Raw genomic sequence first — 24,944 nt, forward strand, 5'->3', positions numbered from 1 at the left:
CTGTCTGTGTCGCATCACTGACTCCACAAAAATGGCCATTATGAACCCGATCCAGTGAAGCAGATCTTCAATCTCCTGAAAGTCCTAGCTCATGAGTGAAGCAATAATTTCACATCACCCAGGATACTAAATATCTAAAGGTTAGTTAGTTAGTTAGATAACAATGGACCATTTGTTCTTACTCACCTCATTCCTCTAACCTAGCTTGATTTTGCTCGAGTCTGGACTTAAAGATTAAAGGCACAGTCCTGAGATTTAAAGAGAAATACAAAATATAACCTTATTGTAAACTAAAAAATTAACAGAGACCAGGCGTTACAGAGCTATACTTTTAGAAATGATGTGTTGTTTCAATCCATAATTGAGTGAAATATGGACAAACCCATCAGTTGGTTTAAATCAGTGGCGGCTTGTGACTGCTCATCCGAGGGGCGCAAATTCAAAATGTGTGTTTGGAGTGTCATGTGTGTTGCTTGTGTTTTCAAAATATGTGTTTGTTGCATCATGTGTGAACCATGTGCATCACGTGTTTTGTCAAAATAAGTGCCTGCTGCAGACGCGTCAAAAGCGTTTATGATAAAAGAGACGCTCACGTTCACAAAATACACGCTAGACACTCCCTTAATAGTAAACTCTGATTATGCATGAGATTATGAGAGTATCTGGCAAACGCAAGCGTCTCTTTTATCATAAACCCTTTAGACGCATCTGCAGCAGGCACTTATTTTGACAAAACATGTAATGCACAAAGGATCACTCGAAGACACATATTTTGAAATGACGAACCACACACATGACGAGCTACATACATGTAGTGACAAACGTCGCATTGAGCGCCTTCGAAAAAAGAAGTCACCGGCCGCCACTTTTTTAAATTACCCTAAATGTCCATTTCCAACCCGAACATAACAAATCAGCCTTTTAAGTGTGAAAAACTAAAAAGAAAAGGCTGAAAGTAAAAAAATGTGAAAGAGTCTTTTGATGCAAGATTTCTAAAGGAGCCAATTTTGAATAATTTGCTGTTTTTGCTTAACTTTGCATGAGATTTGAGAGCCACTGCGAAGTAAAAAATATCTAAAAATTCTTAAATCAAGATGTATTTTCTTGATGAGCAAAATGACCCAAGAAAATAATACTAGTTTTTAGACAATAAATATACAATTTAAGTGAATTTATGCTTAAAAAAAAGCAAAAATATCTGCCAATTGGGTGAGAAAATTTTACTTGAATTAAGTGTTTAAGAAAAAATAAATCTTATTTTACAATTTTTTTTCTCACCCCATTGGCAGATAATTTTGCTTGTTTTAAGGACAATTTCACTTAAATTGTATATTATTTGTCTTAAAACTAGACTTATTTACTTAGGTCGTTTTGCTTATCAAGAAAAAAACATCTTAATTTAAGAATTTTTTGATATTTCTATTGAAAACAAGACAAAAATACTAAGTAAGAAAATAATTTTTTGCAGTGTAGACACTCCCTTAACCGTAAACTCTGATTATGCATGAGATTATGCGAGTATCTGGCAAGCGCGGGCGTCTTTTTATCATAAACCCTTTAAACGCATCTGCAGCAGGCACTTATTTTGAAAAAACGTGATGCACAAAGGATCACTCGGTGACACATATTTTGAAATTACGAACCACACACATGATGGCCTACATACATGATGTGACGAACTTTGCATTGAGCGCCTTCGGAAAGAAAAGTCACCGGCCGCCACTTTTTTAAATTACCCTAAATGTCCATTTCCAACCCAAACATATACAAATCAGCCTTTTAAGTGTGAAAAACTAAAAAGAAAAGGCTGAAAGTAAAAAATGTGAAAGAGTCTTTTGATGCAAGATTTCTAGAGGAGCCAATTTTGAATAATTTGCTGTTTTTGCTTAACTCTGCATGAGATTCGAGAGCCACTGCAAAGTAAAAAACGTTTAGCAGATAACATCTCCATATGTAGCACCTGGTTACTGTACTTTCATTTGGTACAAAAAATATTTCTTTCTTTATGTGGCCTTTTTGTGGTTTTGGACACATACAAGTGAATATATGCTAAATGATGACAACATCTGAGTTTTGAAGTGAACCCAATAAAAGCCACAAAAACAGGAACTGTTCGAATATCATTTTCTTTCAGTTACAGCATGTGACGATCTCTCATAATGCAAGGACCATTAACTGGTCCAGCACATGGACTTATCTCTCTCACAAAGGTGATTATTATTTGGCATAAGTGGATGGTCATTAGGTCTAATGGAGTAATTGGCCTTATCTAGGTAGCCCTCAGTGGTTAAATCACCTCTTGAGAGTTTTTCTCGTTCATTTGAGAGTCCCTGCACCTGCAGCCTTCATTTTAAGTTTATATTCACACGCATACACAGAATGGATCTATCACAGCTGAATGGCTTAGGTTGTGTGTGTGTATGCTGTGGCCATTAGTACAGTGCATTATAAGGGCTTTAATGGACATCTTATGCTGCGACACAACACACCAGCTTTCAGCATATGTTTTTTTTAGATGTTCGACAGCAAAGGTTTGTTGCTTACGCTTTTGTGGGCATCATTGGAGTGTGATCTCTCATTGAAGTTCATTTTAATGACCATAAAATGGTATTAAATGATAAATGGGAACAAAAGTTGCATCTCGGATTTGGAAGGATACTGCACTTCTGAAAGCAAACCAAATATGAGGTTAAAGAAATCGTTCACCCAAATAATAAAAATGATGAAATTTGTGATAAAAACATTTTAATATACATTATATCATCCGGTTTTAATGCAAGCACTAAAAGTAAAGTTGTTTTCAATGGCTCTCACTTGTTCAATGATCTTTTAAGGCTTTAAATAAGACGGCTAGGCCCGAACAGCTTTGAGCAATTTGAATCTTTATATCTACAGTGTGTGTAAATGACTTTCAGCTCGACTGAAACACTGTGATTTATGTATTGTTTGTTAATAGCTTGTGAGTTTCTCCTCGAAAATACACACATTGGACTCACAGCACTATAAAACATCTTTCATTTCAAAATTTCCCTAAAGCCAAAATTTTGCTAGAAACTGCATATGCTATTTAGGATTGGGGGCTTATATATTGTGAGATCCACATTGAAAATCAGGTCATAAACCTGGAAGTACACAGAACTGTTAAAAGGGAAATATTATGAAAATCTTCTATGTTTAACCCTCATAAGCCCCTATATTCCTGCATACGTTAGAGTTCCTTGGGGGTAATGACCCCAGAAATTAAAAGAGTGATTACAAAAATATGTACATTTTTAATGATACAAATAATATATAATTTTTTTATTTACTTCCCATCTATACATTACTGCTGTGTTTTGGGAGATAGGAAGTACTTTTGTACCTGTTTACCCCTAAAGTCCTCAACTACACCATTAGCTTGCTGTAAAATATCACAAATTATTAAATTTGATTTAAATTGTTTTTAGATATTGATATAGGTGTTATGTGTTAAATTTGGTCATCTGGTGTTTAGAAAAAAACATAAACGAATTACAGTTTAGGAAATAAGCAGAGGCCCATAGAGAACCATTCATTTTGCTGGATGTGGCCAACTGCTCAAATCACTACTTTAGTGAAACATTTTGTGAATTTATGTATATATAAAAATTAGAAAGGACATTAAAATATATATATTATTTCAAATAGTAGAATTCTTTGTAGTTTTTGATGCATTTTAAAATGTCTGTTTTTACAAAATGCCACAAAAATTTGACAATTTAAGTGTGTGTGTCTGTGTGTGTGCGCGTGCATGTGGGTTTGTGTCTTTATGTGTGTGTGTGTGTGTGTCTTTATGTATGTGCAAGTTTTACTTTGACTTTGTGTGTGTGTGTGTGTGTGAGTCTGTGTGTGTGCGCATTAGAGCACACCAATTTACATCTTTGTTTTGCATCTGTTTTTTGCCAAATTCTGTAAAAAATGCTCTCTGTGGCAGTCATACCTTTGTGTGTTTGTGTGAGCATGTCTTTTCTATGTTGCATTTGTGCTCTAGTACCAGCCCTACTTTTCTGTGTTTAAATTTTCAGATTTATTCTAGATTATTTTTAATGACAAAAAATTTTTGCATTTCCCACTCATTTTCAATTTGGGGTCATTTTTACCCCCAAAGGGCCTCTTTTGGTAATTTTTTTACACATCTTTAGAAAGGCCGAATCAAGCCCAAGTTTTTTTTTATATGAATATTGACAGATTGTCTAGAAAAGTCACAAAATCTTATTTCATGAGATGAAGGGAACCATGTTTTTTAACTAAAGAAAAGTGGCTTGGGAGTAAGATTGACCCCAAGAGACTTATTAGGGTTAAGTGCTATAATTTGGTCCCCAGTGCTTCTATCAACCTAGAAAATGTGAAAAAGATCCTCCAAGTAACTTAGTTGTGGTAAATCATTCTCTGCAAGCATGTGAAAAATTTGTCTCCCCCTGTGATGTCAGAAAGGGATAATACCGCCCCTTAATCTGCCCTATCCAACCACGGCACTGCCATTTAGTGCAGAGATCAGCTTATTTGCATTTAATAGACACAGCCAAAAACGACACATTTTTGCTCACACCTACAAAGTGGCAATTTTAGCATGCTATAATAAATCATCTATATGATATTTTGAGCTAAAACTTTACATACATACTCGAGACACCAAATATTCATTTGAAATCTTTAAAAAGTCTTGTGAAATGTCCCTTTTAAAACAAAATAAAACACAATTTTATGTCACTTATCAAATGAGATAACTTTTTATAATGTTCATATTTGTCTTTTACTAAGGACACAAGATGTTTTTTGGAACATTCTCAAAATAAAATCTGCCTACCCCAGATTTAGTCCAAATACGGACATTAAAAATACCAAGACATTGTTTGAAACCAAAACATTGTTTTCCAAATTTCATTAGTGGTCTCAGAGCTTTGGACTCTACTGTATGTATAATCTGATTTACATAAAGCTCAAGAGGAAACCAACATAGGCCATTTGCTCGTATATTTATTTTGGGAAATGAGTTATTTTGAAATCTATTCATAACACAAAAATCTGATTAGGAAGATCTCAGAATGATTTTTGGTGCATTTTCTGTCTCCCACTAAGACATGTCTGATGTATTTCTGAGGCATTTAATCCAAAGAGCAATTTATCTGGGTCATGGAGTAGGTAGATCTTGAAGCAGATGCTGACCTTTAACCTCGATTTGATGGTGCCTCAGTCTGAGCCAAAATACTTTGGTCGGTCCCTTGAGGCTTATGGTTTGTGCGTAGTAGACAGAATGTCTTGAATTGTTAGGGTCAAAATGAGACAAAAGTAATGTTTAAACAGTCATGCCTCACAGATAAATGAACCCATTAAGCAATTTTGCCTTTAAAAATGTCTAATAGCCATCTAAGCATCCCAGATGTCTAGGCAAAAAAAAAATTTAAACAAATGCTGGAAGAAAAAAATAAGCACTAACAGAGCTAGTGTAAAATATTTAAGCTTTTTATTTATATTTTGTAATCAAGGACAGCACAAGAAAATGCTACCATATTCAGTACAACGTAATGTGCTCTTATAAGGTAATAAATATATCTCAAAATAAATTCTTTCATTTTTCAAAAAAAAAATTTTTTTTTTATAAATAATACAAGATATTACCAAGACTTGTGTACATTTGACATAAAACAAAAAAATAAACCCAACTCACACAGCATTTTCTTTATCAATTGCTTTGTATTTTTTTCCTGAAAATAAAATATCTAAACATTTTTAAAACAAGATAAACAAATGGTGCTAAATAGCACCAAAAGCTCGTAACCATTTTAAGTGCTTTATAGCACCTATGAAGCATCCATGAAGAACCATACGGGGGTCATACAGCACCACTATAGCACCACACATGGTTCCACACCGGTGCCACACAGGTACTTATGGCACTTAAAATGGTTCCATTTTAGTGCTATTTAGCACCGTCCGTTTTTCGAGTGTGCATTTAATTGAATAGCAAAACTTTGTAGCTGCATTTTACAAAAAAATCTAACAAATTTAGTACAAATTGCAACGCTATTTCAAGAGAATTCTTACATATTTTACGAGTTGGCTAATTCGTATTAATTCATCAGGGTTCCCACACCTAAGTTCAAATTCAAGGACCTTTCAAGGACTTTCCAGGTCCAATACTCTCAAATTCAAGTACTAAATGTGGGGATTACATTGTGTTAAGATACATTGTTACAGTTCCCTTTCGAGGGAACTCACGATGCGTCACTGCGGTGACACTTTGGGGACGCCTCCAGGGGCTAATGCATCTGAATGTGTATGGGTGATTCTCACGAAAACTTGGTTTTAAAAATGTCAAGCATGAAAATGTAAAAATTGCTTAAATTTACTTTTTTCCCACCAGACATTGAAAAACAAAGTCTGAAGTAAATGGGAACATTAATTTAAAAACTTTTACTTATCATTTAACACTTTTTGTAACATAATTTAAAAAACGAGTCCTAAAAAATCTCATTACCGCAACAGTCAGAAAACATCAACACTGACATATTTTCAAAATGACATGACAAACCTGAAAGAACATAATTTGGAGATTCTGCACATGCATTTAAAATCAAAGTATTATGCTTCTATTAATTAAATTAACATTTAATAAGCATCTGTTGCGGTAATGATAATCAAAATGTCGTTTAAGCATTCTGACAAGACAATATTTCAAATTAACTGTAAAAAAAATGATCTTACCTGGTAGCCATCTTGAAGTAACTGGTCCATGTGCTTGGTCACTCAAAATCAAACTTTATTTAAATTCTGTATGTGTGCTTAAACTGTTCTCAAAAAGTGTTGCGGAGGATGAGAACATCAGGCATGGACACATAATTTTCCTAATTTTTCTTCATTATTATTATACATGAATATTCAGTAAATATTTTTTCTGTCATCTAAAGTAGTCTAGCAAAACATCCATTTATTTTTTTCCTAATATTTTTGTGTTAATTTGATTAAATTACAACATAACGCGTGTTCAAACACATTGCGGTAATGAGAATTTCAGCAGAAAATGAGATAAAATTTACAATTATAAATTCTTATGTTGAAATCACACATTGTGCAAGGTAGAACACAATATTGTGTTAATTCTGATGCTTTTTAATGTTACTATATTACACATTTTAAAGCTAAAATCATTAGTGCCGTGGTGTTTCAATGGTTTCGTGAGAATCACCCGTATATCAACCAATGGTGAGGCTTAATGACAAAGACAGGGTGACGCAGGAGCCAGGAAGTGTATTGCTATCTGAAATATTGCCAAAAACGGTGTTACAGGGACGCAGGAAGTATGGGAAGGGAGACGCAGCGCCTCGTTCCCTTCTAAGGGAACAACAGTTACATACGTAACCCAAGACGTTTTCATGTGTCAAACACAACTATGCAAAAAAGCATTTTGGTATGAATCAACATTTGCATACAGAAGATAAAAGCATTTAAAGCAAACAGTTTAGTATGTGTGCTTAAAAAGTCTAGAATTTTAATTATCCTACACTACACAGTAATATAATATGATAATATGGATTTTTTTCCCAGAAAACTTCTCGCATAAAATGATTCAAGCACTTTCAATGACCTGTATCTATGTATGTATATTTTCAAAAACTTCCCAGGGCCTTGAATTTTTTCCCCCGGATTCACAAACTTTCAAGGATTTCAAGGACCCATGGGAACCCCGATTCATATACGACCACATTCGTAAGTTTTGGTCTGATTTGCCTTGAACCCTGTGACTTTGGGGTTAGGGGTTGGGTTTCGTTGTTTTTTTTATGACAATCGTACAATTTTGCACGATTAACTTCGTATGAATTGATACGAATTAGCCAACTCGTAAAATATCTCATGTTATCTGTCTCCTCGGTTAAACCAAACTCAATATTTAAATATTTTTCAAGAAAACAAGACAAAGCGCTGTTCAGTAAAACAGACTTAAAACAAGAAATCCGACGGAAAAATGTCCTTGGAAATTCATTTCAATGACAGGTATGCCAAAGCAGAGCTGCCTCCCGTGTGGCTGTTAGAGGCAGATCTAAGTCACTGTCTCTCTCCTCAGGATGCGTTTAGAGTTACATAAGACTCCAGACAGGCCTGCTTTTTCTCGGTGTCTGCCTCTCTTCCTCAATGCCTTTTGGCACCTGAGGGATTTGCCCAGGTCTTCCATCACAGCACTGAAAGAGACACACTGTCAAAAAAAGAACACGAGGGCTTGCGTGAGACTCCACACACACATGCGCTCGTGGCTAGCACGACCTAATGCTGTCCGGTACGCATCACACATTCGACTGCATGCATTGGCTTGATATCTGTACTGCACTATAAGGCAGTCAATCTATTAAGTTTTATGTTTTTACTGAGAATCATGGCAGACAAATATGCATCAGATAAACAGAAAACATCCCATAGACTTGATTCTCATATCTAATCACTTATTTGACTCGTGGCAATGTACAGATGCCATGTGTGAGGCCAAAGCAGCCCCGAGCCATATCCACACGCACACCAGAATAATATATACAGATGGGGTGGAGGTGTATGGAGGTCTTGCGTGGGACCCCCAGCATTATCTAGGCACCAGAATGATATTGCAAATGCATTACAATTGACACTGTTTATTATGAGATGGATGTTTAAATACAGCTTAAGGCATTTGGACAAACGCTGCACAAAAACTGTCACTGGGGGAGGTGGGAGACAGATAAGCACACTTTCACAGTGTGCAGTGAATAAACTCCTGGCTTATTATAGTCATCCACTGAGCTTATTAACTTGGGCTTTTAACTGTACTTTCTTTATAAGGGCCGCTGATCAAGTCATTATGAAAACTTTCCTTTTCATCTCAATGCCAAATACAGCATGTGAAGGTTAATGACATTTAAGAGACTGATATCAGTGTTTCTTTCGTACTTACTGTAATGCCAGGCTTTCCTGAAGCGCAACTGGTAAAGCAGGGTGCTAGATATGCCAAGGTCATGATGAAAAAATGGTACAAAAGCTGTCACTGGGACGGCACCCTTTAATAAGGTCCCAATATGTGCCATTTAGGTACAGATTTGTACCTATGAGCTACCATATGTATGTTTTATTGAAAATAGATACAAAATAGCAGTGGCGGCTCGTGACTGCTCACCCGAGGGGCGCAAATTCAAAATATGTGTTCGGTGTGTCATGTGTGTTGCTTGTGTTTTCAAAATATGTGCTTGTTGCGTCGTGTGTACCATGTGCATCACGTGCCTTGCCAAAACAAGCGCCTGCTGCACACATGTGAAAATTGTGTATGATAAAAGAGACGCTCACGTTCACAAAATACATGCAAGACACTCCCTTAACAGTAAACTGTGATTGCGCATGAGATTATGTGAGTATCTGGCAACGCGAGCGTCTCCTCCATCATGAACCCTTTAGATGCATCCGCAGCAGGCACCCACCTCGACAAGACACGTGATGCACATCACTCGACGCACAGAACACATATTTTGAAATTACGAACACACACATGATGGGCTACATACATGTTGTGACGAACTTCGCATCGAGCGCCCTCAAAAAAAGAAGTCACTGGCCACCACTGAATAGATCATTATACACATATGCCTACATATCCTCACCACGTGGTCTAAACTTTTAAGATCATAAGAGGTCAATTTAGGACATCAACTATATAAATTTACACTTAAATTTAGCCTCAAATAGCAATAAAGTTTCTGTGTGCACTATATTTCTTATCTGTTTGCACACAGGGTGAGAAAGAAATGTGTTTCTCTTCTCCCTGAAAACCATACTTAATTTCTCAGTCGTATGGGCATGGGATTGAGGTCGAGGGTTTGGGAAGGCGGTTCGAAAGTAACCAGTTGGTGCCGAATGAGGGAGTTTATTTTGGCCTTTTGAATGACAGGCAGCCCTTACAGATATGAGCTTGTGAGTGGCTAATGTGAGGAACATATGTCATCCCCGAGGAGCCGCCCGCTCTCTAAATCTGTTGATAAGGAGGTGCCAGTGGAGGAGATGGAATCGCTCCTCTCCAGCTGCTGGGATTGGACTCCGTAAAAGAAGCAGAAAGCCTTGCGCATGCAGATCAATGATAAAAATAAAACAGAAAAACAAAAGATGAGATCAGTGACATGCAAATGATCCAGTGTTAATGTTATATATAGTGTATATTAGATGCTGTGATAAAGGAAAATTGTCCTTTAAGTGGAGTTAATATTTTAAAATCATTTTACTCGTGCAATTTAATTTTTATGCTCTTTTTTATTTAAAAATAATAAAAATAGCATATAATGTTTTTTGACAAAAATAATTAAATATTGCAGATTTTCAATTGCATTGTTTGTTTCAAAATTCTATTCATTCATTTTAAAGTCACCTAATATGAAAAATTTACTTTTATATACTGTTTTAACATAATTGTGTGTGTACACAACCACTCTGTAATGATAAAAATCTGCCCACTCCTTTTATTTAAATCCCTGTAAAACCCTGGAAAGTGTTTAGTGTTTTCTAACCAAAGTGATGTCACTTTGCACAGGCCCCACCCACAACCATCCAAAGACCACAGTTAGGTCATAATTTCTATTTTAAACCTTCTTTACATTAGTTAATTATGAACAATGAAGTAAAGTGAGCGTCTTATTAACTCTTTCCCCGCCATTGACAAGTTATCTCGTCAATTAAGAGAAAACATTTTCATGAAAAAACGTGTTCCCGGTGAGTTTCTATGTTAATCTGTAAAACAGCGATTATCCACTAGATGGCACACTTACCCAATTTATAAAAAACTGAAGCAAAAAAAATATTTACTAATTTTAAACTCTGTGTATGTTTTGATAATCGTTCTGAATTTGACCTCTAACAAAATTCCTTCACAAAAATGCAATTATTTCGGCTTTTTGCTAAAAAAATTATTTTTGAAGAAAAATAGCCATATTTAAGAGTTTATAAAATATAGATAGGATGAAACGTTTTTTCCCCGTTTGTTTGTTTGTTTTTTGTTTGTTTGAAAGCAGAGGGTTTGTTCCTTCATCCGATATATCTGTATGTTTATATATTTTTAGAAGAAAATTTTCCTGGAAGGTATTTTGTGAAAGTTTTGTGAAAATCACAAAAAATGCAGGCGGGCAACTTTAAAAAAAAAAAAAAAGGCTGGCAGGGAATGAATTAAAAACTATGTATGTTTTCGGTAAAGATAACAGCAAACATGAGGAAAGCAGCGAACCGGCCTTTTTTAAGCATGGTATAATAAAGCAATAAGCCCCAAGAAGCAGTGGGTAACCAGTGCATTTTATAACAGCTAAGGGGCGTTGTTAGGCACGACGCGAAGCAGAGTAACCCCACTGTAACCCCACTGCTTTGCGGGGCTTATTGCTTTTATAAAACGGTTACTTCATATGCATAACGTTAGCAGGATTTCATAAAATAAAACACAAATAAGTTGTAATTATATTAGTACAGATATTACTCTTCCGCCAAACGAAGTAGTTCCTCAGAATCAAGCGTGGCTGCAACAGAGTGCAGTTCCCAACCAACACAGACGCAGCAAAGACACAATGAAAATATGATTAAAGACTGTGGTGTTTACTTTATAAATCAACATTCATCTAAAATATACCTTAACATTTATATCGTGCAACTGTTGAAGTGATAATCAAATGCGTGAAAGCATGCTTAACTTTAACTCTTTCCCTGTCAGCGTTTTTTTTTTTAAGTTGCCACCCAGTTTTAGTTGAAGGCCTTTCATAAAAATTTTCTTCTTTAAACAAACATAAAATATCAAATGAAAGAACAGACGCTCAGCTTAAAAAAAAAAGTTTCATCCTACCTTTATTTGTTCTCTTATCACCTCTGAAGTTTCAGGTAAAATAATTCAATTTTTGTGAACAACTTTTGTGAGATCAGATTAGAGCCATCAAAACTTACACAATGTTTTTAGTGTTAAGTGAATGCGTCAGTGTTTAAGTTGAGTAAGATCACCATTTAGTGTATATAGCGGACCTATGAATTTAAGGAATAAACTACTCAGGAAAGCGTTTTCTCTTTATTGACGAGATGACTCAACAATATTTATTGACATTTATCTGGATATCGCCATTAATTGTGCAATTGTAGACAAATTAAAAATATGATTAAAGACTTTGGTGTTTATTTTCATAAATCAGTAAGCCTACGCAGCAACATTGGTGCAGTGATACTTATGTAATGCGGTCTGAACCGTGGGGTTACCGGGGTATTTTATCACGGCTTGGAATGAGTTTCAACCAATCAGAATGAAGAACCAGAACGGGTTGTTTTATAATAAATGATCTATATGGTATTTGGACCTGAAACTTCACAGGCACGTTCTATGGACCTTGAAAAATAAGACATTTTATTAATAAGACATATAAGACATTCCCAAATCATTAATATTGTTTTTTCATCAAAAGTTTTTGACCAAATAAAAACTTTTTGTTTGTAATGTCATTGTTGGAATTAACACTGATGTCAAAAACGTGAATATTCTGTAACAAATACAGTAAAATAAGACGTGCACATGCAACCAAAAAAAAAAAACCCAACAATGCAAAATATGCTTAATTATTCTGGTCACAAACATGCATGCAAAACAAGTAAGCTAACCAAAATAATTTCGAAAAAATTGTATGATAAACAGGGATTGCATATCGAAAACATGTTCCTGACCAGCAGGCATCTGCCAAAACTCCTGCAAGACTTGCATTTACATGGCTCATTTCCGCTGTTAAACGGTATAATTAGCACCTGCATGACTGAGATCCCGTAGGGCGTCTCATTCAGCCCGTCACTCACCTCTTCAATGTCGCTGTTTTTGCGTGACTTGTAGACAAACTCTCCAATGGCCACGAACACAGACAGCACAAGACCAGCGGCCAGGACGATGAAGATCCCTCCGATGTTCTCCACACCCAGGGCACTAGCCTCTTTGTTGTCCTCCTCAGGGCATCCATTACCTCTCCACCATTTCTCCTTCATCATGTGCAGCTTTCCTTCCTCCTGTAGCTGTAGGATGGCGATGGTCACCCTGTCTCGGTAGGGCGAGCCTGCATGGGATCAGATGTAAAGGCTGGTGATGTTTGATGCTGTTCTGGGAAAACCATTTGGGTGATTCTCACGAAATCCAGATTTAGAAGGTGTCCAGCATCAGAATTTTTAAATAGCCCTTGAAGCCATTTTTTTGCACATATAAGATTAAGGTCTAAACTTACTTTAATCATTATTTTTAGAGGATTTAAAAAATATTTCCTATAGAATATTTACTAAAATTATCATTACCGCAACATGCTATTACATTAAATATATGCATTTACAAACTCATGTTTCGGTAATGAGAACTAAAACGTTTGAAACAAAATTTCAACTTTTATCTGGAGAGAAATAAAGAAATGCTTACCTGGTAGCCATCTTGAGTGTCACAGTCAATTATGTCCCTTCCAACAATTTTTTAAAAATGTTAGTTCCTTGAAGGCTTAAACAATTATTGAAAAATGTTGCGGAGGATGAGATTTTTTTTGACACATTTATATTCCTTATTATTGTCTCTACATTTACCATGATCACCAAACACCACATGTTTCTTTACTGTTAATGTTTATAGTATAACAATCACTGAAGCTTTTTTTATTTATTTTTATTCTAAATATTTCCATGTCAAAGAACCCAAATCCAGTCATGGACACATTGCGGTAATGAAATTTTTCCCCTTAAATGTAGAATAAAATTGGTTTGTATGATGTCATTTGAAATTATGTGCAAAATAGTACATAAAGAGATGTTTATAATTGAATGCTTCTTATTGTGATACTCTTACTTGGCATTTACTTTATCAAAATGTTTCATGACATCTCATAAGTCTAATTTCGCGAGAATCACCCATTTGAGCCCTGTTCTAACAAAGTACGAAAATTAACCATTTACTACAAAAAATACTATAGTAAAACCACAATTACTACAAATTAACCGCTTTCCTAAGCTTTTACTATAATAAAATCATACCTCCATCCCCAATTCAAAAAGGTGGTCAGGATCAGGGCGATTACGCCATAACTTTTTAATGACTTTCTGGCAAAAGAAACAAAGTGCATAAAAGTGCATACTGGAGTAGGACGGCCCACATTCAGCCTCAGGCTATTCTGCTAGGGGCTTAGGGGCTTAGCAATCTATCATGCATTATGTAAGACTCTTTTCTCTATAGAGTGCATAAAGGTGCAGGTCCTTACCTATGGGGGTCCCAACTCCGTAGCCCTTAGAGTCAATCAGTCCTCCGACTTGGGTAAGGTTACAGTTTCTCTGGGTGATGTACTCTATACTGGTGGACTCCATGAGGAGGGCATAATCAGTGGTCAGGACTCTTGTGATCCCTTCTTTGTTATTCTTCACCAGCGCTGTGTTCTTCCTGCTGCTCATGAATGCCCACATCTTCTCGTACGTTGAGATTTTGGATTTCTTAAAGGCAAAGATGTCAAAAAGTAGACTTGGCTTTTTAAACTTTTAAAAGGTCGATTCTGAATCGATATTTCTTTCTCGTATACGGATCTCATCTTTAAGTAGCTTTCAGTCTGATCTTTTTTTACTCTAGGGGGAAAAGTGGTGTAAAATGTTCAGAATAAGTGTGTCAGGGGACAGCATGGGCACTGTAAATCCCTCACAGCTGATTTGATTTGGCAGGCCTTTGTTTTGTAATCACAGCCGACAAACTTAGTGGATAAAACCCATTGGGCTCTTTTCTACTGTATCTGTCTCTAAATAATGCACGATGCATATGTGTGACCCATGTGTACAGGAAAGTCATTGGATTAAAATATATGGATTACTGGCGTTCCTGGAATTTCAGATGGCTGGACGGTTGGAGGTGAATGAGCGGATTTGCAGACGTAAACATTGAAGGCATTAGAAGGGAGTCTGTGGCAGGGATATTATCAGAAAATGAAAAGAATAAGACCATCTGCACATTGAGATAAACCGCTTGTGACTGTGAAATTCAATGGAGAATTTACTAAGAATGACTAGTGTCTGCTTATGAAAGTGATTTTTTGTTAAAATACAACTTGAAAATTCACAACTAACTGAAAAGAAATGTATGTGCTGCGATTGTGGTTAACACACTGCAAAAATCATCCGTCTGTGACTTTGAATCAATTTTATTAGTTTATCTTATCATGAGACAGACGCAAAAGATTGATCGTCTCTTAGCTTCCGGCCAAAATCCAATATATTTACTCATAAATGCCCCGTCTCGTGTGCATGTGGAAGGGGGGCTCTTGTAAAATTGATATTTTGCTTGAGTCTATTTGTGAGTTTTTGGATTACAGCTACCCGCTTCTGCTGTATATTTTAATAGTTTTGTTGAAGCGCTGGGGCGAATCGATTCAGTTACCTTAAAGAAAGTCATTGTGGATCCATCTCTTACTGCTCCGTATTCGATTCTGGTCTGCTTGGCCAAATCGTCTGCAGAGTCGATGGGGGAGTCCATTCTCTCCACTGTGAGGAAAGCAGCCAGGTTGGCCGTGTAGGAAGATATGATGATTAAAGTGAAGAACCACCAAATCCCTCCCACGATTCTGGTGGACAGTGCTTTGGGCATCAGTTCAGATCCTATCAAACACGTATTCAGAGTATCATAAATAGTAGTAGTTCACTGCTGTTTAAGTCTTTATACAGAAACTGTAACCAAGTCTAAATAAAAAGCTAGATTGCAAAAGTGTCATAATGCAATACAGCATACATAAAAATGTCAACTGATCAACATGGGGCTAAAGGTGCAAGTCATTGCATTTAAAATGCCGCTAAAAATCTACACAGTTGACCTTAAGTCTTCATGTAAGTAAAAAACCATAGCAATGGCAAGGTTATGGGTTTGACTCACACAAAGGGCATGGACTGATAAAATGTACTTTAAGGGGCAATTCTTTAAGGGGCGCTCAAGTTCATTATTTCAAATGTAGGTGCGCAGTATGCGCGCTCATAATGGAAGCAACGTGCACGCGGTGCAGCGCGCTAATTTTTTCCAGGATCGTCCGCACCGCATTGAAAAACAAAAACATTTCAACTTTTCAAAATGCCGCAGGTCATGTGACAAGAACCAATTAATGGTCGCGTTTTCCATGGGGTTTTAGACGTGAAATGTGAACCGCCCCTATATATACTGTATTGAGGCCTATCTTACACACCACGCAATGCAGTGTAATGCTCGGCGCAAGTGTCTCTTGTTAGTTTGAACCCGGCATAATTATCATTTACACGTTTAGCACCACCTTGTTTAAATAGCAAATGCACCCAATTTTGCGTTCTGGGCTGAAAACGAGGTGTGTTCAGGCGCATTGTTGGTGCATTGCTATTTTGAGTCTAATGCTGCGTTCACACCAGCAGCGGTAGAGGCATCAAGCGCGAGTGATTTCAATGTTTAGTCAATGTAAAGAGGAGTTGACGTGCGTCTGGAGGTCTCGTGGCGCGAATGACATGACGCGTTAACCAATCGGGGGCTTGCTCTAGTAGTGATGTGATTACAGGAAGTGAGCGGAGTCACAGAAGCCCCTCCCATGACGCAAATTTCTGCGTGAATGTCTCAATGACTAGAATTTCACGCGCCGCTTTCACGCGCGAATGAAACAAGTAGACTCAAAATGTTCAAGCTCACACGCATCTGGTGTGAACCCACAGTAAGGTTAATGGCGCAATAATAATGAGTGCGTTAGTAATATGCGCCTATAAACGGGACGACAAATCCCGCTTGCTTATCACACACATGGATGCGCAGCAGCACATAAACTTTTTTAAATATGAAAAATTAAAGGATTAAAATGTAAAATATTATTATTGAGTCTCTTGGACAGAAATGAGGACCGATTACGAGACGTTAGAGCTGCTTCCCCTGTTGCCTGGTAAGTAATGAAATGTTTTATTTTAAACAAATGTAAATATTGCATTGTTACGCCAAAAACACACCCATTACTCATTACGAGAATAGGAACAACCCTTTTAGACTGTGTGCTTGGCGCACCAACCATTTTTCCCGTTATTAAATTAGCAAAAGTGGATTCGGACACACCATTGACTGTGCGTCGTGCGCTTTAAACAATGCGCTAAGATCATTAAAAAAGGGCACTTTAGGTTTCCCGCTAAGACAGAAATAATTTAAGGTGGGCAAAGTCTGGATGCAATGGACACAAGTGGACTATTACGGTTTTTTATTTTAATCTTTGTTTTATCGGACACACGCACACAATGCCACAGCTACCTGGCCAGAAGTTAACTTTTAGTCTCTGTATGTTAGCTAGTGAATAAACTAAAATCTGAAACAAATACCTTGTCGAAAAGAAATTTTTTTTTGCTCTTCTAAAGATGAGGGGAGAGGGCGAAACCATCACCTGAACTTTATATTTGTCATTATCTAACAACAGCTGGAATCCTCTAGCCTTGAATGATCTTTAGTGTAACTGGAAAGCATTGTCACCATTGTAATAAACTGTGTGAGCTATTAAGATATATGAGTGGGGAGTTTCCTTGATTCATTATTATCTGGTAATTTTTTAGTTTAAAAGACAGACCACTGATACTGATTTATGATCCTGAAGAGCCACTGATTGTCATTTATGCATGAACACGCAACGCAGGTCAGGTTGGTGGGAAACGATAGCACAAATTCAAACTGCGAGTGTGTGCGCATATGTATGCTTGTCCATTCAACTGCAATGTAAAGCGCAACTGATTCCAAAGTCATCTATATATTAAATAACATTGTCATGCAAATAACAATAGTGAGTATCAACTAATGTTTTTTTCAATCATGTAGTCATGTGAAAATAAATGTATAGACAATGTCTTATGCTGTGGTTTTCTTTAAGAATGATAAAAAAGCATTTATCTTCAAATGGGATCTGTTTGCTTTAGTATAACTGAAAGATCAAAGTTTGAGTAAGAATGACAAAAGCTATTTTATACCAATTCACTGATGTCACTCTTCATTTAGCAACCATCAGATGCCATTGTTCATCTCTGTACACTGTCACACGTTACTTTAAAAATTCATTTGAAATCAAAATCAAAGTTATTTGGCTTTTATGAATATTTGTGGTCCAAAACATTAACAAAATTCACATGTAGACAATATATGCATTCAAAACGTTCAGCTTTTTACTCTTGCAAAACAGATCAATCATTTTTTGACATCATTCTGCACTTCAGCTTCTCATTAGATTTTAGGATATAAGATGAACTAAATGCTATTGGCTATTTTATAAGAGGAGGAGCCACTTAGCATTTTCCACCCCAATTTCCTGTCACATAATCTTTATCGATTTCAATCCAAGATGAAATGGATCACCACATCAATCACTAAAACAAATACATAATCCGCCTTAATATTGTTCTGTCACCTTAAGGGCAAAAACAAACGTCAAGAATCCAGTTTTGCATTTGTATTCCACTGAATGCATTAATTGATGAGACGTCAGGAAAAGATAACAAGGTTTATTCAGTAACCTTGTGTAGGTGGTTTAACTCTGGCAGGTAATAATGCACGAATATGCATGCAAAGCGATATGCGTGCATATTTGTCAGCCTAATTCAGACTAACTGTGTGGGTTTCAAAAAGCTTTCTCATATTAAAGCGGCCATATCATAAATATGTTTGGTATTTTTTCTCCAGGTCATAATAATATTAGCCAAAATATAGTTTTCAACCAGCATTTTCCACCTTCTCTCTCATCCACAGAATTAAAATCAAATGACATTTATTTAAATTAGTTTCGTTTAGATTTAATTCAATAGGCTTTTTGCCCAGCTGCACTACTTCTTGAACTTCAGCCAGCTCCTTGTTTCCTGTCTGCCATTATTGGACAAACTGATTAATCCAGGTGTGTCTGATTATTGTTGCTGTGACTACTGAGGTCAGGCACACCCGGATTAATCAGTTTGTCCAATAATGGCAGACAGGAAACAAGGAGCTGGCTGAAGTTCAGGAAGTAGTGCAGCTGGGCATAAAGCCTATTCAATTCAAACTGAATTCAAATCATACCATCATAGCGCTTTTTGACAATGTTTCATTATTTTAAAGCATTATTTCTTTGTTTTGATTTTAAAACATGAGAGAATTTAATATTTCAAACATTTTACATTTATGCATTTTGCTTTTATCCAAAGTTAGTTAATTCAATATTAATATCTTTAATATCTGTGCGTTCTCTGTAAGCCAAACCCATAACCTTGACATTGCTAGTGCTGCTTGTGCCATGTCCTACCCTGAAGCTACAAGAACTTTCTAAAGTGAACTCAAAATTTCCTTCATGGTTGAACGGTCTCTCTGATGTAAATAAGATTTATGTAATATTTCAGAAGAAACTCTCTGGAATGTGAGGTCAGACTATGTTGGATAATGATTCGTCCGATTCGCCAGTGCTCATTAAAACTGCTCTTGGTGTTTCACACTTCCTGCGCACCTGACAGGTCATCCATTTTGGTTCATGCCTTCTGTAAAGGGACCTACAGACCCTGCTTCGCAAACTTCACACCCGTTACATATGAAAAACCTTGAATAAAACTCTGCAAGCATGAAATATTCATTTAACATCAAGTGGTTGGAGCTTATGAATGTGCCAGTGATAATTTTGTTATGTTTAAACCATAAAAGTTGTAAAACAGGGTTTTTCATAATAAACAGGGTAATATAAAAAAGTATTTGGACATCTGATTTCCAATTAAAAATCTATGAATGTCGTTGCATTATACTGTGTAACAAAAACAACTAACTTGGCTTTTCATTTTGCAAACACTCTTACGCATTTTTAGGGGACATATGAAGTAAACACATCATATTTAAAGCAAACTCATCATATTACACAGATTACAGAGAAGTTTTTTTTATGTTTGACAACCGAAACATTTGCTGTTTTGTAAAATGTTAAAATAAATGCTACTTAATTTTAAACTATATTTTCAAGCTATTTTTAAAGAGGACATTTCACAAGACTTTTTTATGATGTCAAATAAATATTTGGTGTCTCCAGAGTATGTATATGAAGTTCTAGCTCAAAATATCATATGGATAATTTATTATAGCATGTTAAAATTGCCACTTTGTAGGTGTGAGCAAAAATGTGCCATTTTGGGGTGTGTCCTTTTAAATGCAAATGAGTTGATCTCTGCACTAAATGCAGAGACGTGGTTGGATATTGCCGATTAAAGGAATAGTCTACTCATTTTCAATATTAAAATATGTAATTACTAGGGCCGGGACTCGATTAAAAAAATTAATCTAATTAATTAGAGGCTTTGTAATTAATTAATCTAAATTAATCGCATTTTAATCACATATAAATATTTGACCTGAGAACATTAAGAAGTAATTTTTTTACACTCTTAGTATACACTCTTAGAAAGGATGGATATGTTAATTGTTTACACATCATTGTGCGGTAAGCTTTTAACACATTATGTGTAATTTTAACACATTATGTGTCATTTTGTGTTGATTTTGTGTTCAAGTATAACACATGTTGTGTTAAAAGTATCACAAAATGTGTTGTTTCAATAATAACACAGAGATTCCAGGATAACGCAGTTAGTGTGTTGTGTCAGAATCAACACTAATGTGTTGTTTTTAACACATTCGTTCTAAGAGACCATGAATAATGACTGAATACATAAGCTTAAGCAACAAAATATTGTTTATTTTTGTTCAACCAAGTCGTTGTACCCGGAGTCGGGCTAATGTCCACGCTAGCTGCTGCTGTATGTTTTGCATTGAGATGATACTTGAGGCTCGATGTGCTGCGGTGATATGTGAATTCCTTGTTGCATAGCTTACACACAACCATGCTCTTATCGACGCTTACCAGTGATGCGCGGGTCAAAACAACCAGAACCCGACCGAGGTTTTCATCTAACCCGCCCGCAAACTCGGACCGTAAAGAAAAAAAAAATATTATACCCGAACCGCTTCCTGGCCCGCATTTCTTAAAGTAGTCATTTTTTTAATAATTGCAGGGTTCGGGATTCTCGGGTTTTGACTGTCTGTGTTCCGGTACCTATTTGCGCGGATCCCCCACCTCACGTATAAAAACAACAAAACATATACAGCCTATATTAAAATATATAAAAATATGTTATGCACATTTTTAACTTCCACATTATAGTTTTCTTAAGTGGGATTCGGATGTGAAAAGTGCTGCATAATGTACGCGCCTTTAGTCTTACCATTGAAACTTAACTAAATTAAAAAATAAGAGGTGATATATAGCTTTAGCCTACATAAATGCTTATTGCTTTAATGTTGCGAGTTCCTCTTCAGATTTTCTTGCTGTTATGTTTATAATAGTTCATTGTTCAGAGTTCATATTGATGATCTTATAGTCCATTTAAAAAATTTCTTACAAACTGACTCTATTCGTCAGAAAAACACCATTTAACTTTTTTCCTTTTCCTGCCGTCGCTGTTCTCTGTGCTTGTCCTCCGTCAAAGTAGCCTATTAAAATTAATATGAAGTTGATTTTTAAAAGCCTTAAGAACACCGCAAATCAAACGTGCTGCTACATTATGCTCTAAATGCGCGTGTAAATTTAATTTCTGGGCACTGCCAGGCTGATTTTTTGAAAAGTAAATGATTTACTCACTGCATGTTTTGGCATTCGGAAGCATATGCATCAATGAGATGCACGGTGTTGCTTTTAATGTTCTTTTTAATTTATATTCACAAAACCTAACAACAAAACATTGTTTATAATTACGAGACAAATTATTTGAAACGAAATTCGTTTTAAAGTAGCAAACAAAACTTAAATTAAACTCGTAATAAGCTAATTAAATTTAAACAAAACAACATTACAACAATATTTAAACCCAACAATACTCAAACATTAACATATAACAGACATTACACTACATGTTAAAATAATCTGTAGTTTGTTGGTAGATGTTTATTGGGCAAAACCTCCGTTGCAAACCATTGTTACTTTGAAATTGATGCGTTGTCACGTTAAAATCAGCTGTTCGTTTAGGTTCCGTCTACTTTTATTTACACTGCAGCACAACCCCGGAGTTCTCGAACTAAAAGAGGGTCTGTAGCATTTACGAATGACTCCGTTAATAAGTGCGATTAAAATGCGTTAAAATGTTTAACGCGTTATTTTTTGTGTAATTAATTAATCTTAATTAACGCGTTAAAGTCCCGGCCCTAGTAATTACCTTAACTAAGAATTGTTGATACATCCCTCTATCATCTGTGTGCGTGCACGTAAGCGCTGGAGCGCGCTGCGACGCTTCGATAGCATTTAGCTTAGCCCCATTCATTCAATGGTACCATTTAGAGATAAAGTTAGAAGTGACCAAACACATCAACGTTTTTCCTATTTAAGACGAGTAGTTATACGAGCAAGTTTGGTGGTACAAAATAAAACGTAGCGCTTTTCTAAGCGGATTTTCTAAGCGGATTTATGGCGTAATAGCACTTTTGGGAGTACTTCGACTCGGCGCAGTAACACCCTCGCTCTCCCATTATGAGAGTGAGAAGGGGAGCGGACTTTTCAGGCGAGTCGAAGTACTCCCAAAAGTGCTATTACGCCATAAAATATAGTTCCTCTTTTAAATCCGCTTAGAAAAGCGCTACGTTTTATTTTGTACCACCAAACTTGCTCGTATAACTACTCGTCTTAAATAGGAAAAACGTTGATGTGTTTGGTCACTTCTAACTTTATCTCTAAATGGTACCATTGAATGAATGGGGCTAAGCTAAATGCTATCGAAGCGTCGCAGCGCGCTCCAGCGCTTACGTGCACGCACACAGATGATAGAGGGATGTATCAACAATTCTTAGTTAAGGTAATAACATATTTTAATATTGAAAATGAGTAGACTATTCCTTTAAGGGGCTGTATTATCCCTTTCTAACATCACAAGGGGAGCCAAATTTCAATGACCTATTTTTTCACATGCTTGCAGGGAATGGTTTCTCAAAACTAAATTACAGGGTTGATCTTTTTTACATTTTCTATGTTGATAGAAGCACTGGGGACACAATTATAGCACTTAAACATAGAAAAAGTCATGATATTTCTATAATATGCCCTCTTTAAGGCTTTTTATGGGCCTCTGTAGACTTTATCTATAATCTTATGGCACACCACATGGTTTAGGGTTGGTTCCAATTTCTTAAAAAAAAAAATAACGCCCACAAATGATTTTCTCTAATAATGGAAAAATCCCATATGAATAGTTTCATGAGATTGCTTTGGTAATTAACCAGAATTTACTTACAGCAGTTAAACATACAGCAAGTTCATATGCTGAAAAAATGCTACAAACTGAAATGTGTGTTGCGTGTAATGTACCTTGACGCATTAGAGCCGCGACTCCAAACCATAAACTATTCAGCAGTGTAAAGTTGTTCTCGATAACTTCAGAGGAAGCGTTGCAGGGGTGGGGATTATACCATTCATATGGAGTAAACCTGGAGGAAGGAAATAAACAGGTTTACTACAGTACAGTCATCTGATACATCCCTGCCTTTCTTGTATTATCATTGTGCTTGAAAGGCTCTGTGTTTGGTTATTTCAAAACTGCTTTTGGAGAACAGCTAGAAAGATTTTTCTTACTACAGGCTATCGATAACAGCTCTGTCTGAAGATTATAACTCAACCCATTTAATGAGAAAACTCTTCAGTTTTTTATCTTTTCGCTTTTGCAAAATGAAGGAAAATTGGGAAGTACTTTCAAGTATTTAAAGTAAAAATGAAACGGAAGTAGCAGCTGTCTTATTTTCCCTGTCGTGACGTATATCAGAGTAAAACAGCTTCTGAAATGAAGAAAAGGTAAGGCTGGACTTGAATTCGTCCATCGAGAATTGATTGGATCTTTTAAAGTTGCGTCATGTTGCTATTTGATTAAAGATTATGAGGGCACATTAATTTTTAAAAAATAATAAAGCTCACAGAAAAGTCATTTGTAAAAAAATACCAGAATATTAAAAAAGTTTTAATTCCAATTTCATTGTGACTTAAGTTAATCTACAAAATGTGTGTCATGTGGTAGTATCTAAAATTTGTTTTTATTAGCCAAAACCAGATCAATCTAACTACATTAGCTTACACCAACTGAAGCATGGCTGGAAAATATTGACCAAAAGCCATAAGTATAAGTATGTTTTTATTCAGGTAAAAATAACTCCACTAAACAGCATGTTAATTTTTATAGCAGAAATTTCATTTCTAATGGTGCACTCACACCAGCCGCGGTAAAGGGCGGCAAAAGTAGCGTAGTTTGACGCTTGAACATTTGAGTTTACTCACTTCATTCACAAGTGAAAGCCGCACGTGAAATTGTAGTCATTCAAGACCATTCGCGTCATGGGAGGGGCTTTTGCGACTTCACTGAGACTCCGCTCACTTCCTGTAATCACGTCACTACTAGGGCAAGGTCCTGATTGGTTAACGCGGCCCGGAAATCCGCAATGTTTAGATTTTTCAACTCGCGCGTTTCCCCGGCAACGCTCAATTTGCGTGAAATGCGCCATCCGTGCCGCGCCTTCCGTGTCGCGCGTACTGTGCCGCAGGATGCCTAATCGCGTCTTTGCGTTCACTTAACATGTAAATCACTCGCGCTTGCCGCCTCTACCACATCTTGTGTGACCCTGATTACAACTGAAGAGTTCACAAGCAAATCCCTCTAAGAACGACTTAAATGTTTTCTTGTAAATTATTTTTATGTTCAGTAATTTTACTGTAATGGGAATGAATATCTTATTGAAATTAAGAAATTTTCACAAATGTAACTTTAATCATTTATTGGTATATAGCAAATTGGTCTTTCGCTGCAAAACCCTCTATGTTCATAAAACCTTTTTTGGACAAAAATATCCACTTCTTTGGACATGACATAGTAAATAGTTGCAAAATCACTAAAGATGCAACTAGAAACAT

At 36.2% G+C, this 24,944-nt stretch overlaps 1 protein-coding gene across 6 annotated transcripts in view; it reads right to left on the reverse strand.

Annotated features, from left to right (window-relative positions):
* Positions 1–5,460: 5,460 nt before the first annotated feature.
* grik1a (glutamate receptor, ionotropic, kainate 1a) overlaps positions 5,461–24,944 on the reverse strand; it is a 66,765-nt gene continuing 47,281 nt past the window's right edge. For 2 of the 6 annotated variants that reach the window (XM_055208502.2, XM_055208505.2), the window contains 5 exons: positions 23,358–23,476; positions 15,413–15,630; positions 14,256–14,481; positions 12,829–13,079; positions 5,461–8,209 (listed from right to left, as the gene is read on the reverse strand). In XM_055208502.2, coding sequence (XP_055064477.2) covers positions 8,057–8,209; positions 12,829–13,079; positions 14,256–14,481; positions 15,413–15,630; positions 23,358–23,476 — 967 coding nt within the window. In that variant the 3' untranslated portion in view covers positions 5,461–8,056. Of the gene's footprint in view, positions 8,210–9,474; positions 10,086–12,828; positions 13,080–14,255; positions 14,482–15,412; positions 15,631–23,357; positions 23,477–24,944 lie in introns of those variants that run through there. The other 4 variants (XM_055208503.2, XM_055208507.2, XM_055208504.2 and 1 more) reach the window with 3 other exon arrangements.

Source organism: Misgurnus anguillicaudatus, chromosome 12 (assembly GCF_027580225.2).
Source record: "Misgurnus anguillicaudatus chromosome 12, ASM2758022v2, whole genome shotgun sequence".
Lineage (NCBI taxonomy): Eukaryota > Metazoa > Chordata > Actinopteri > Cypriniformes > Cobitidae > Misgurnus > Misgurnus anguillicaudatus.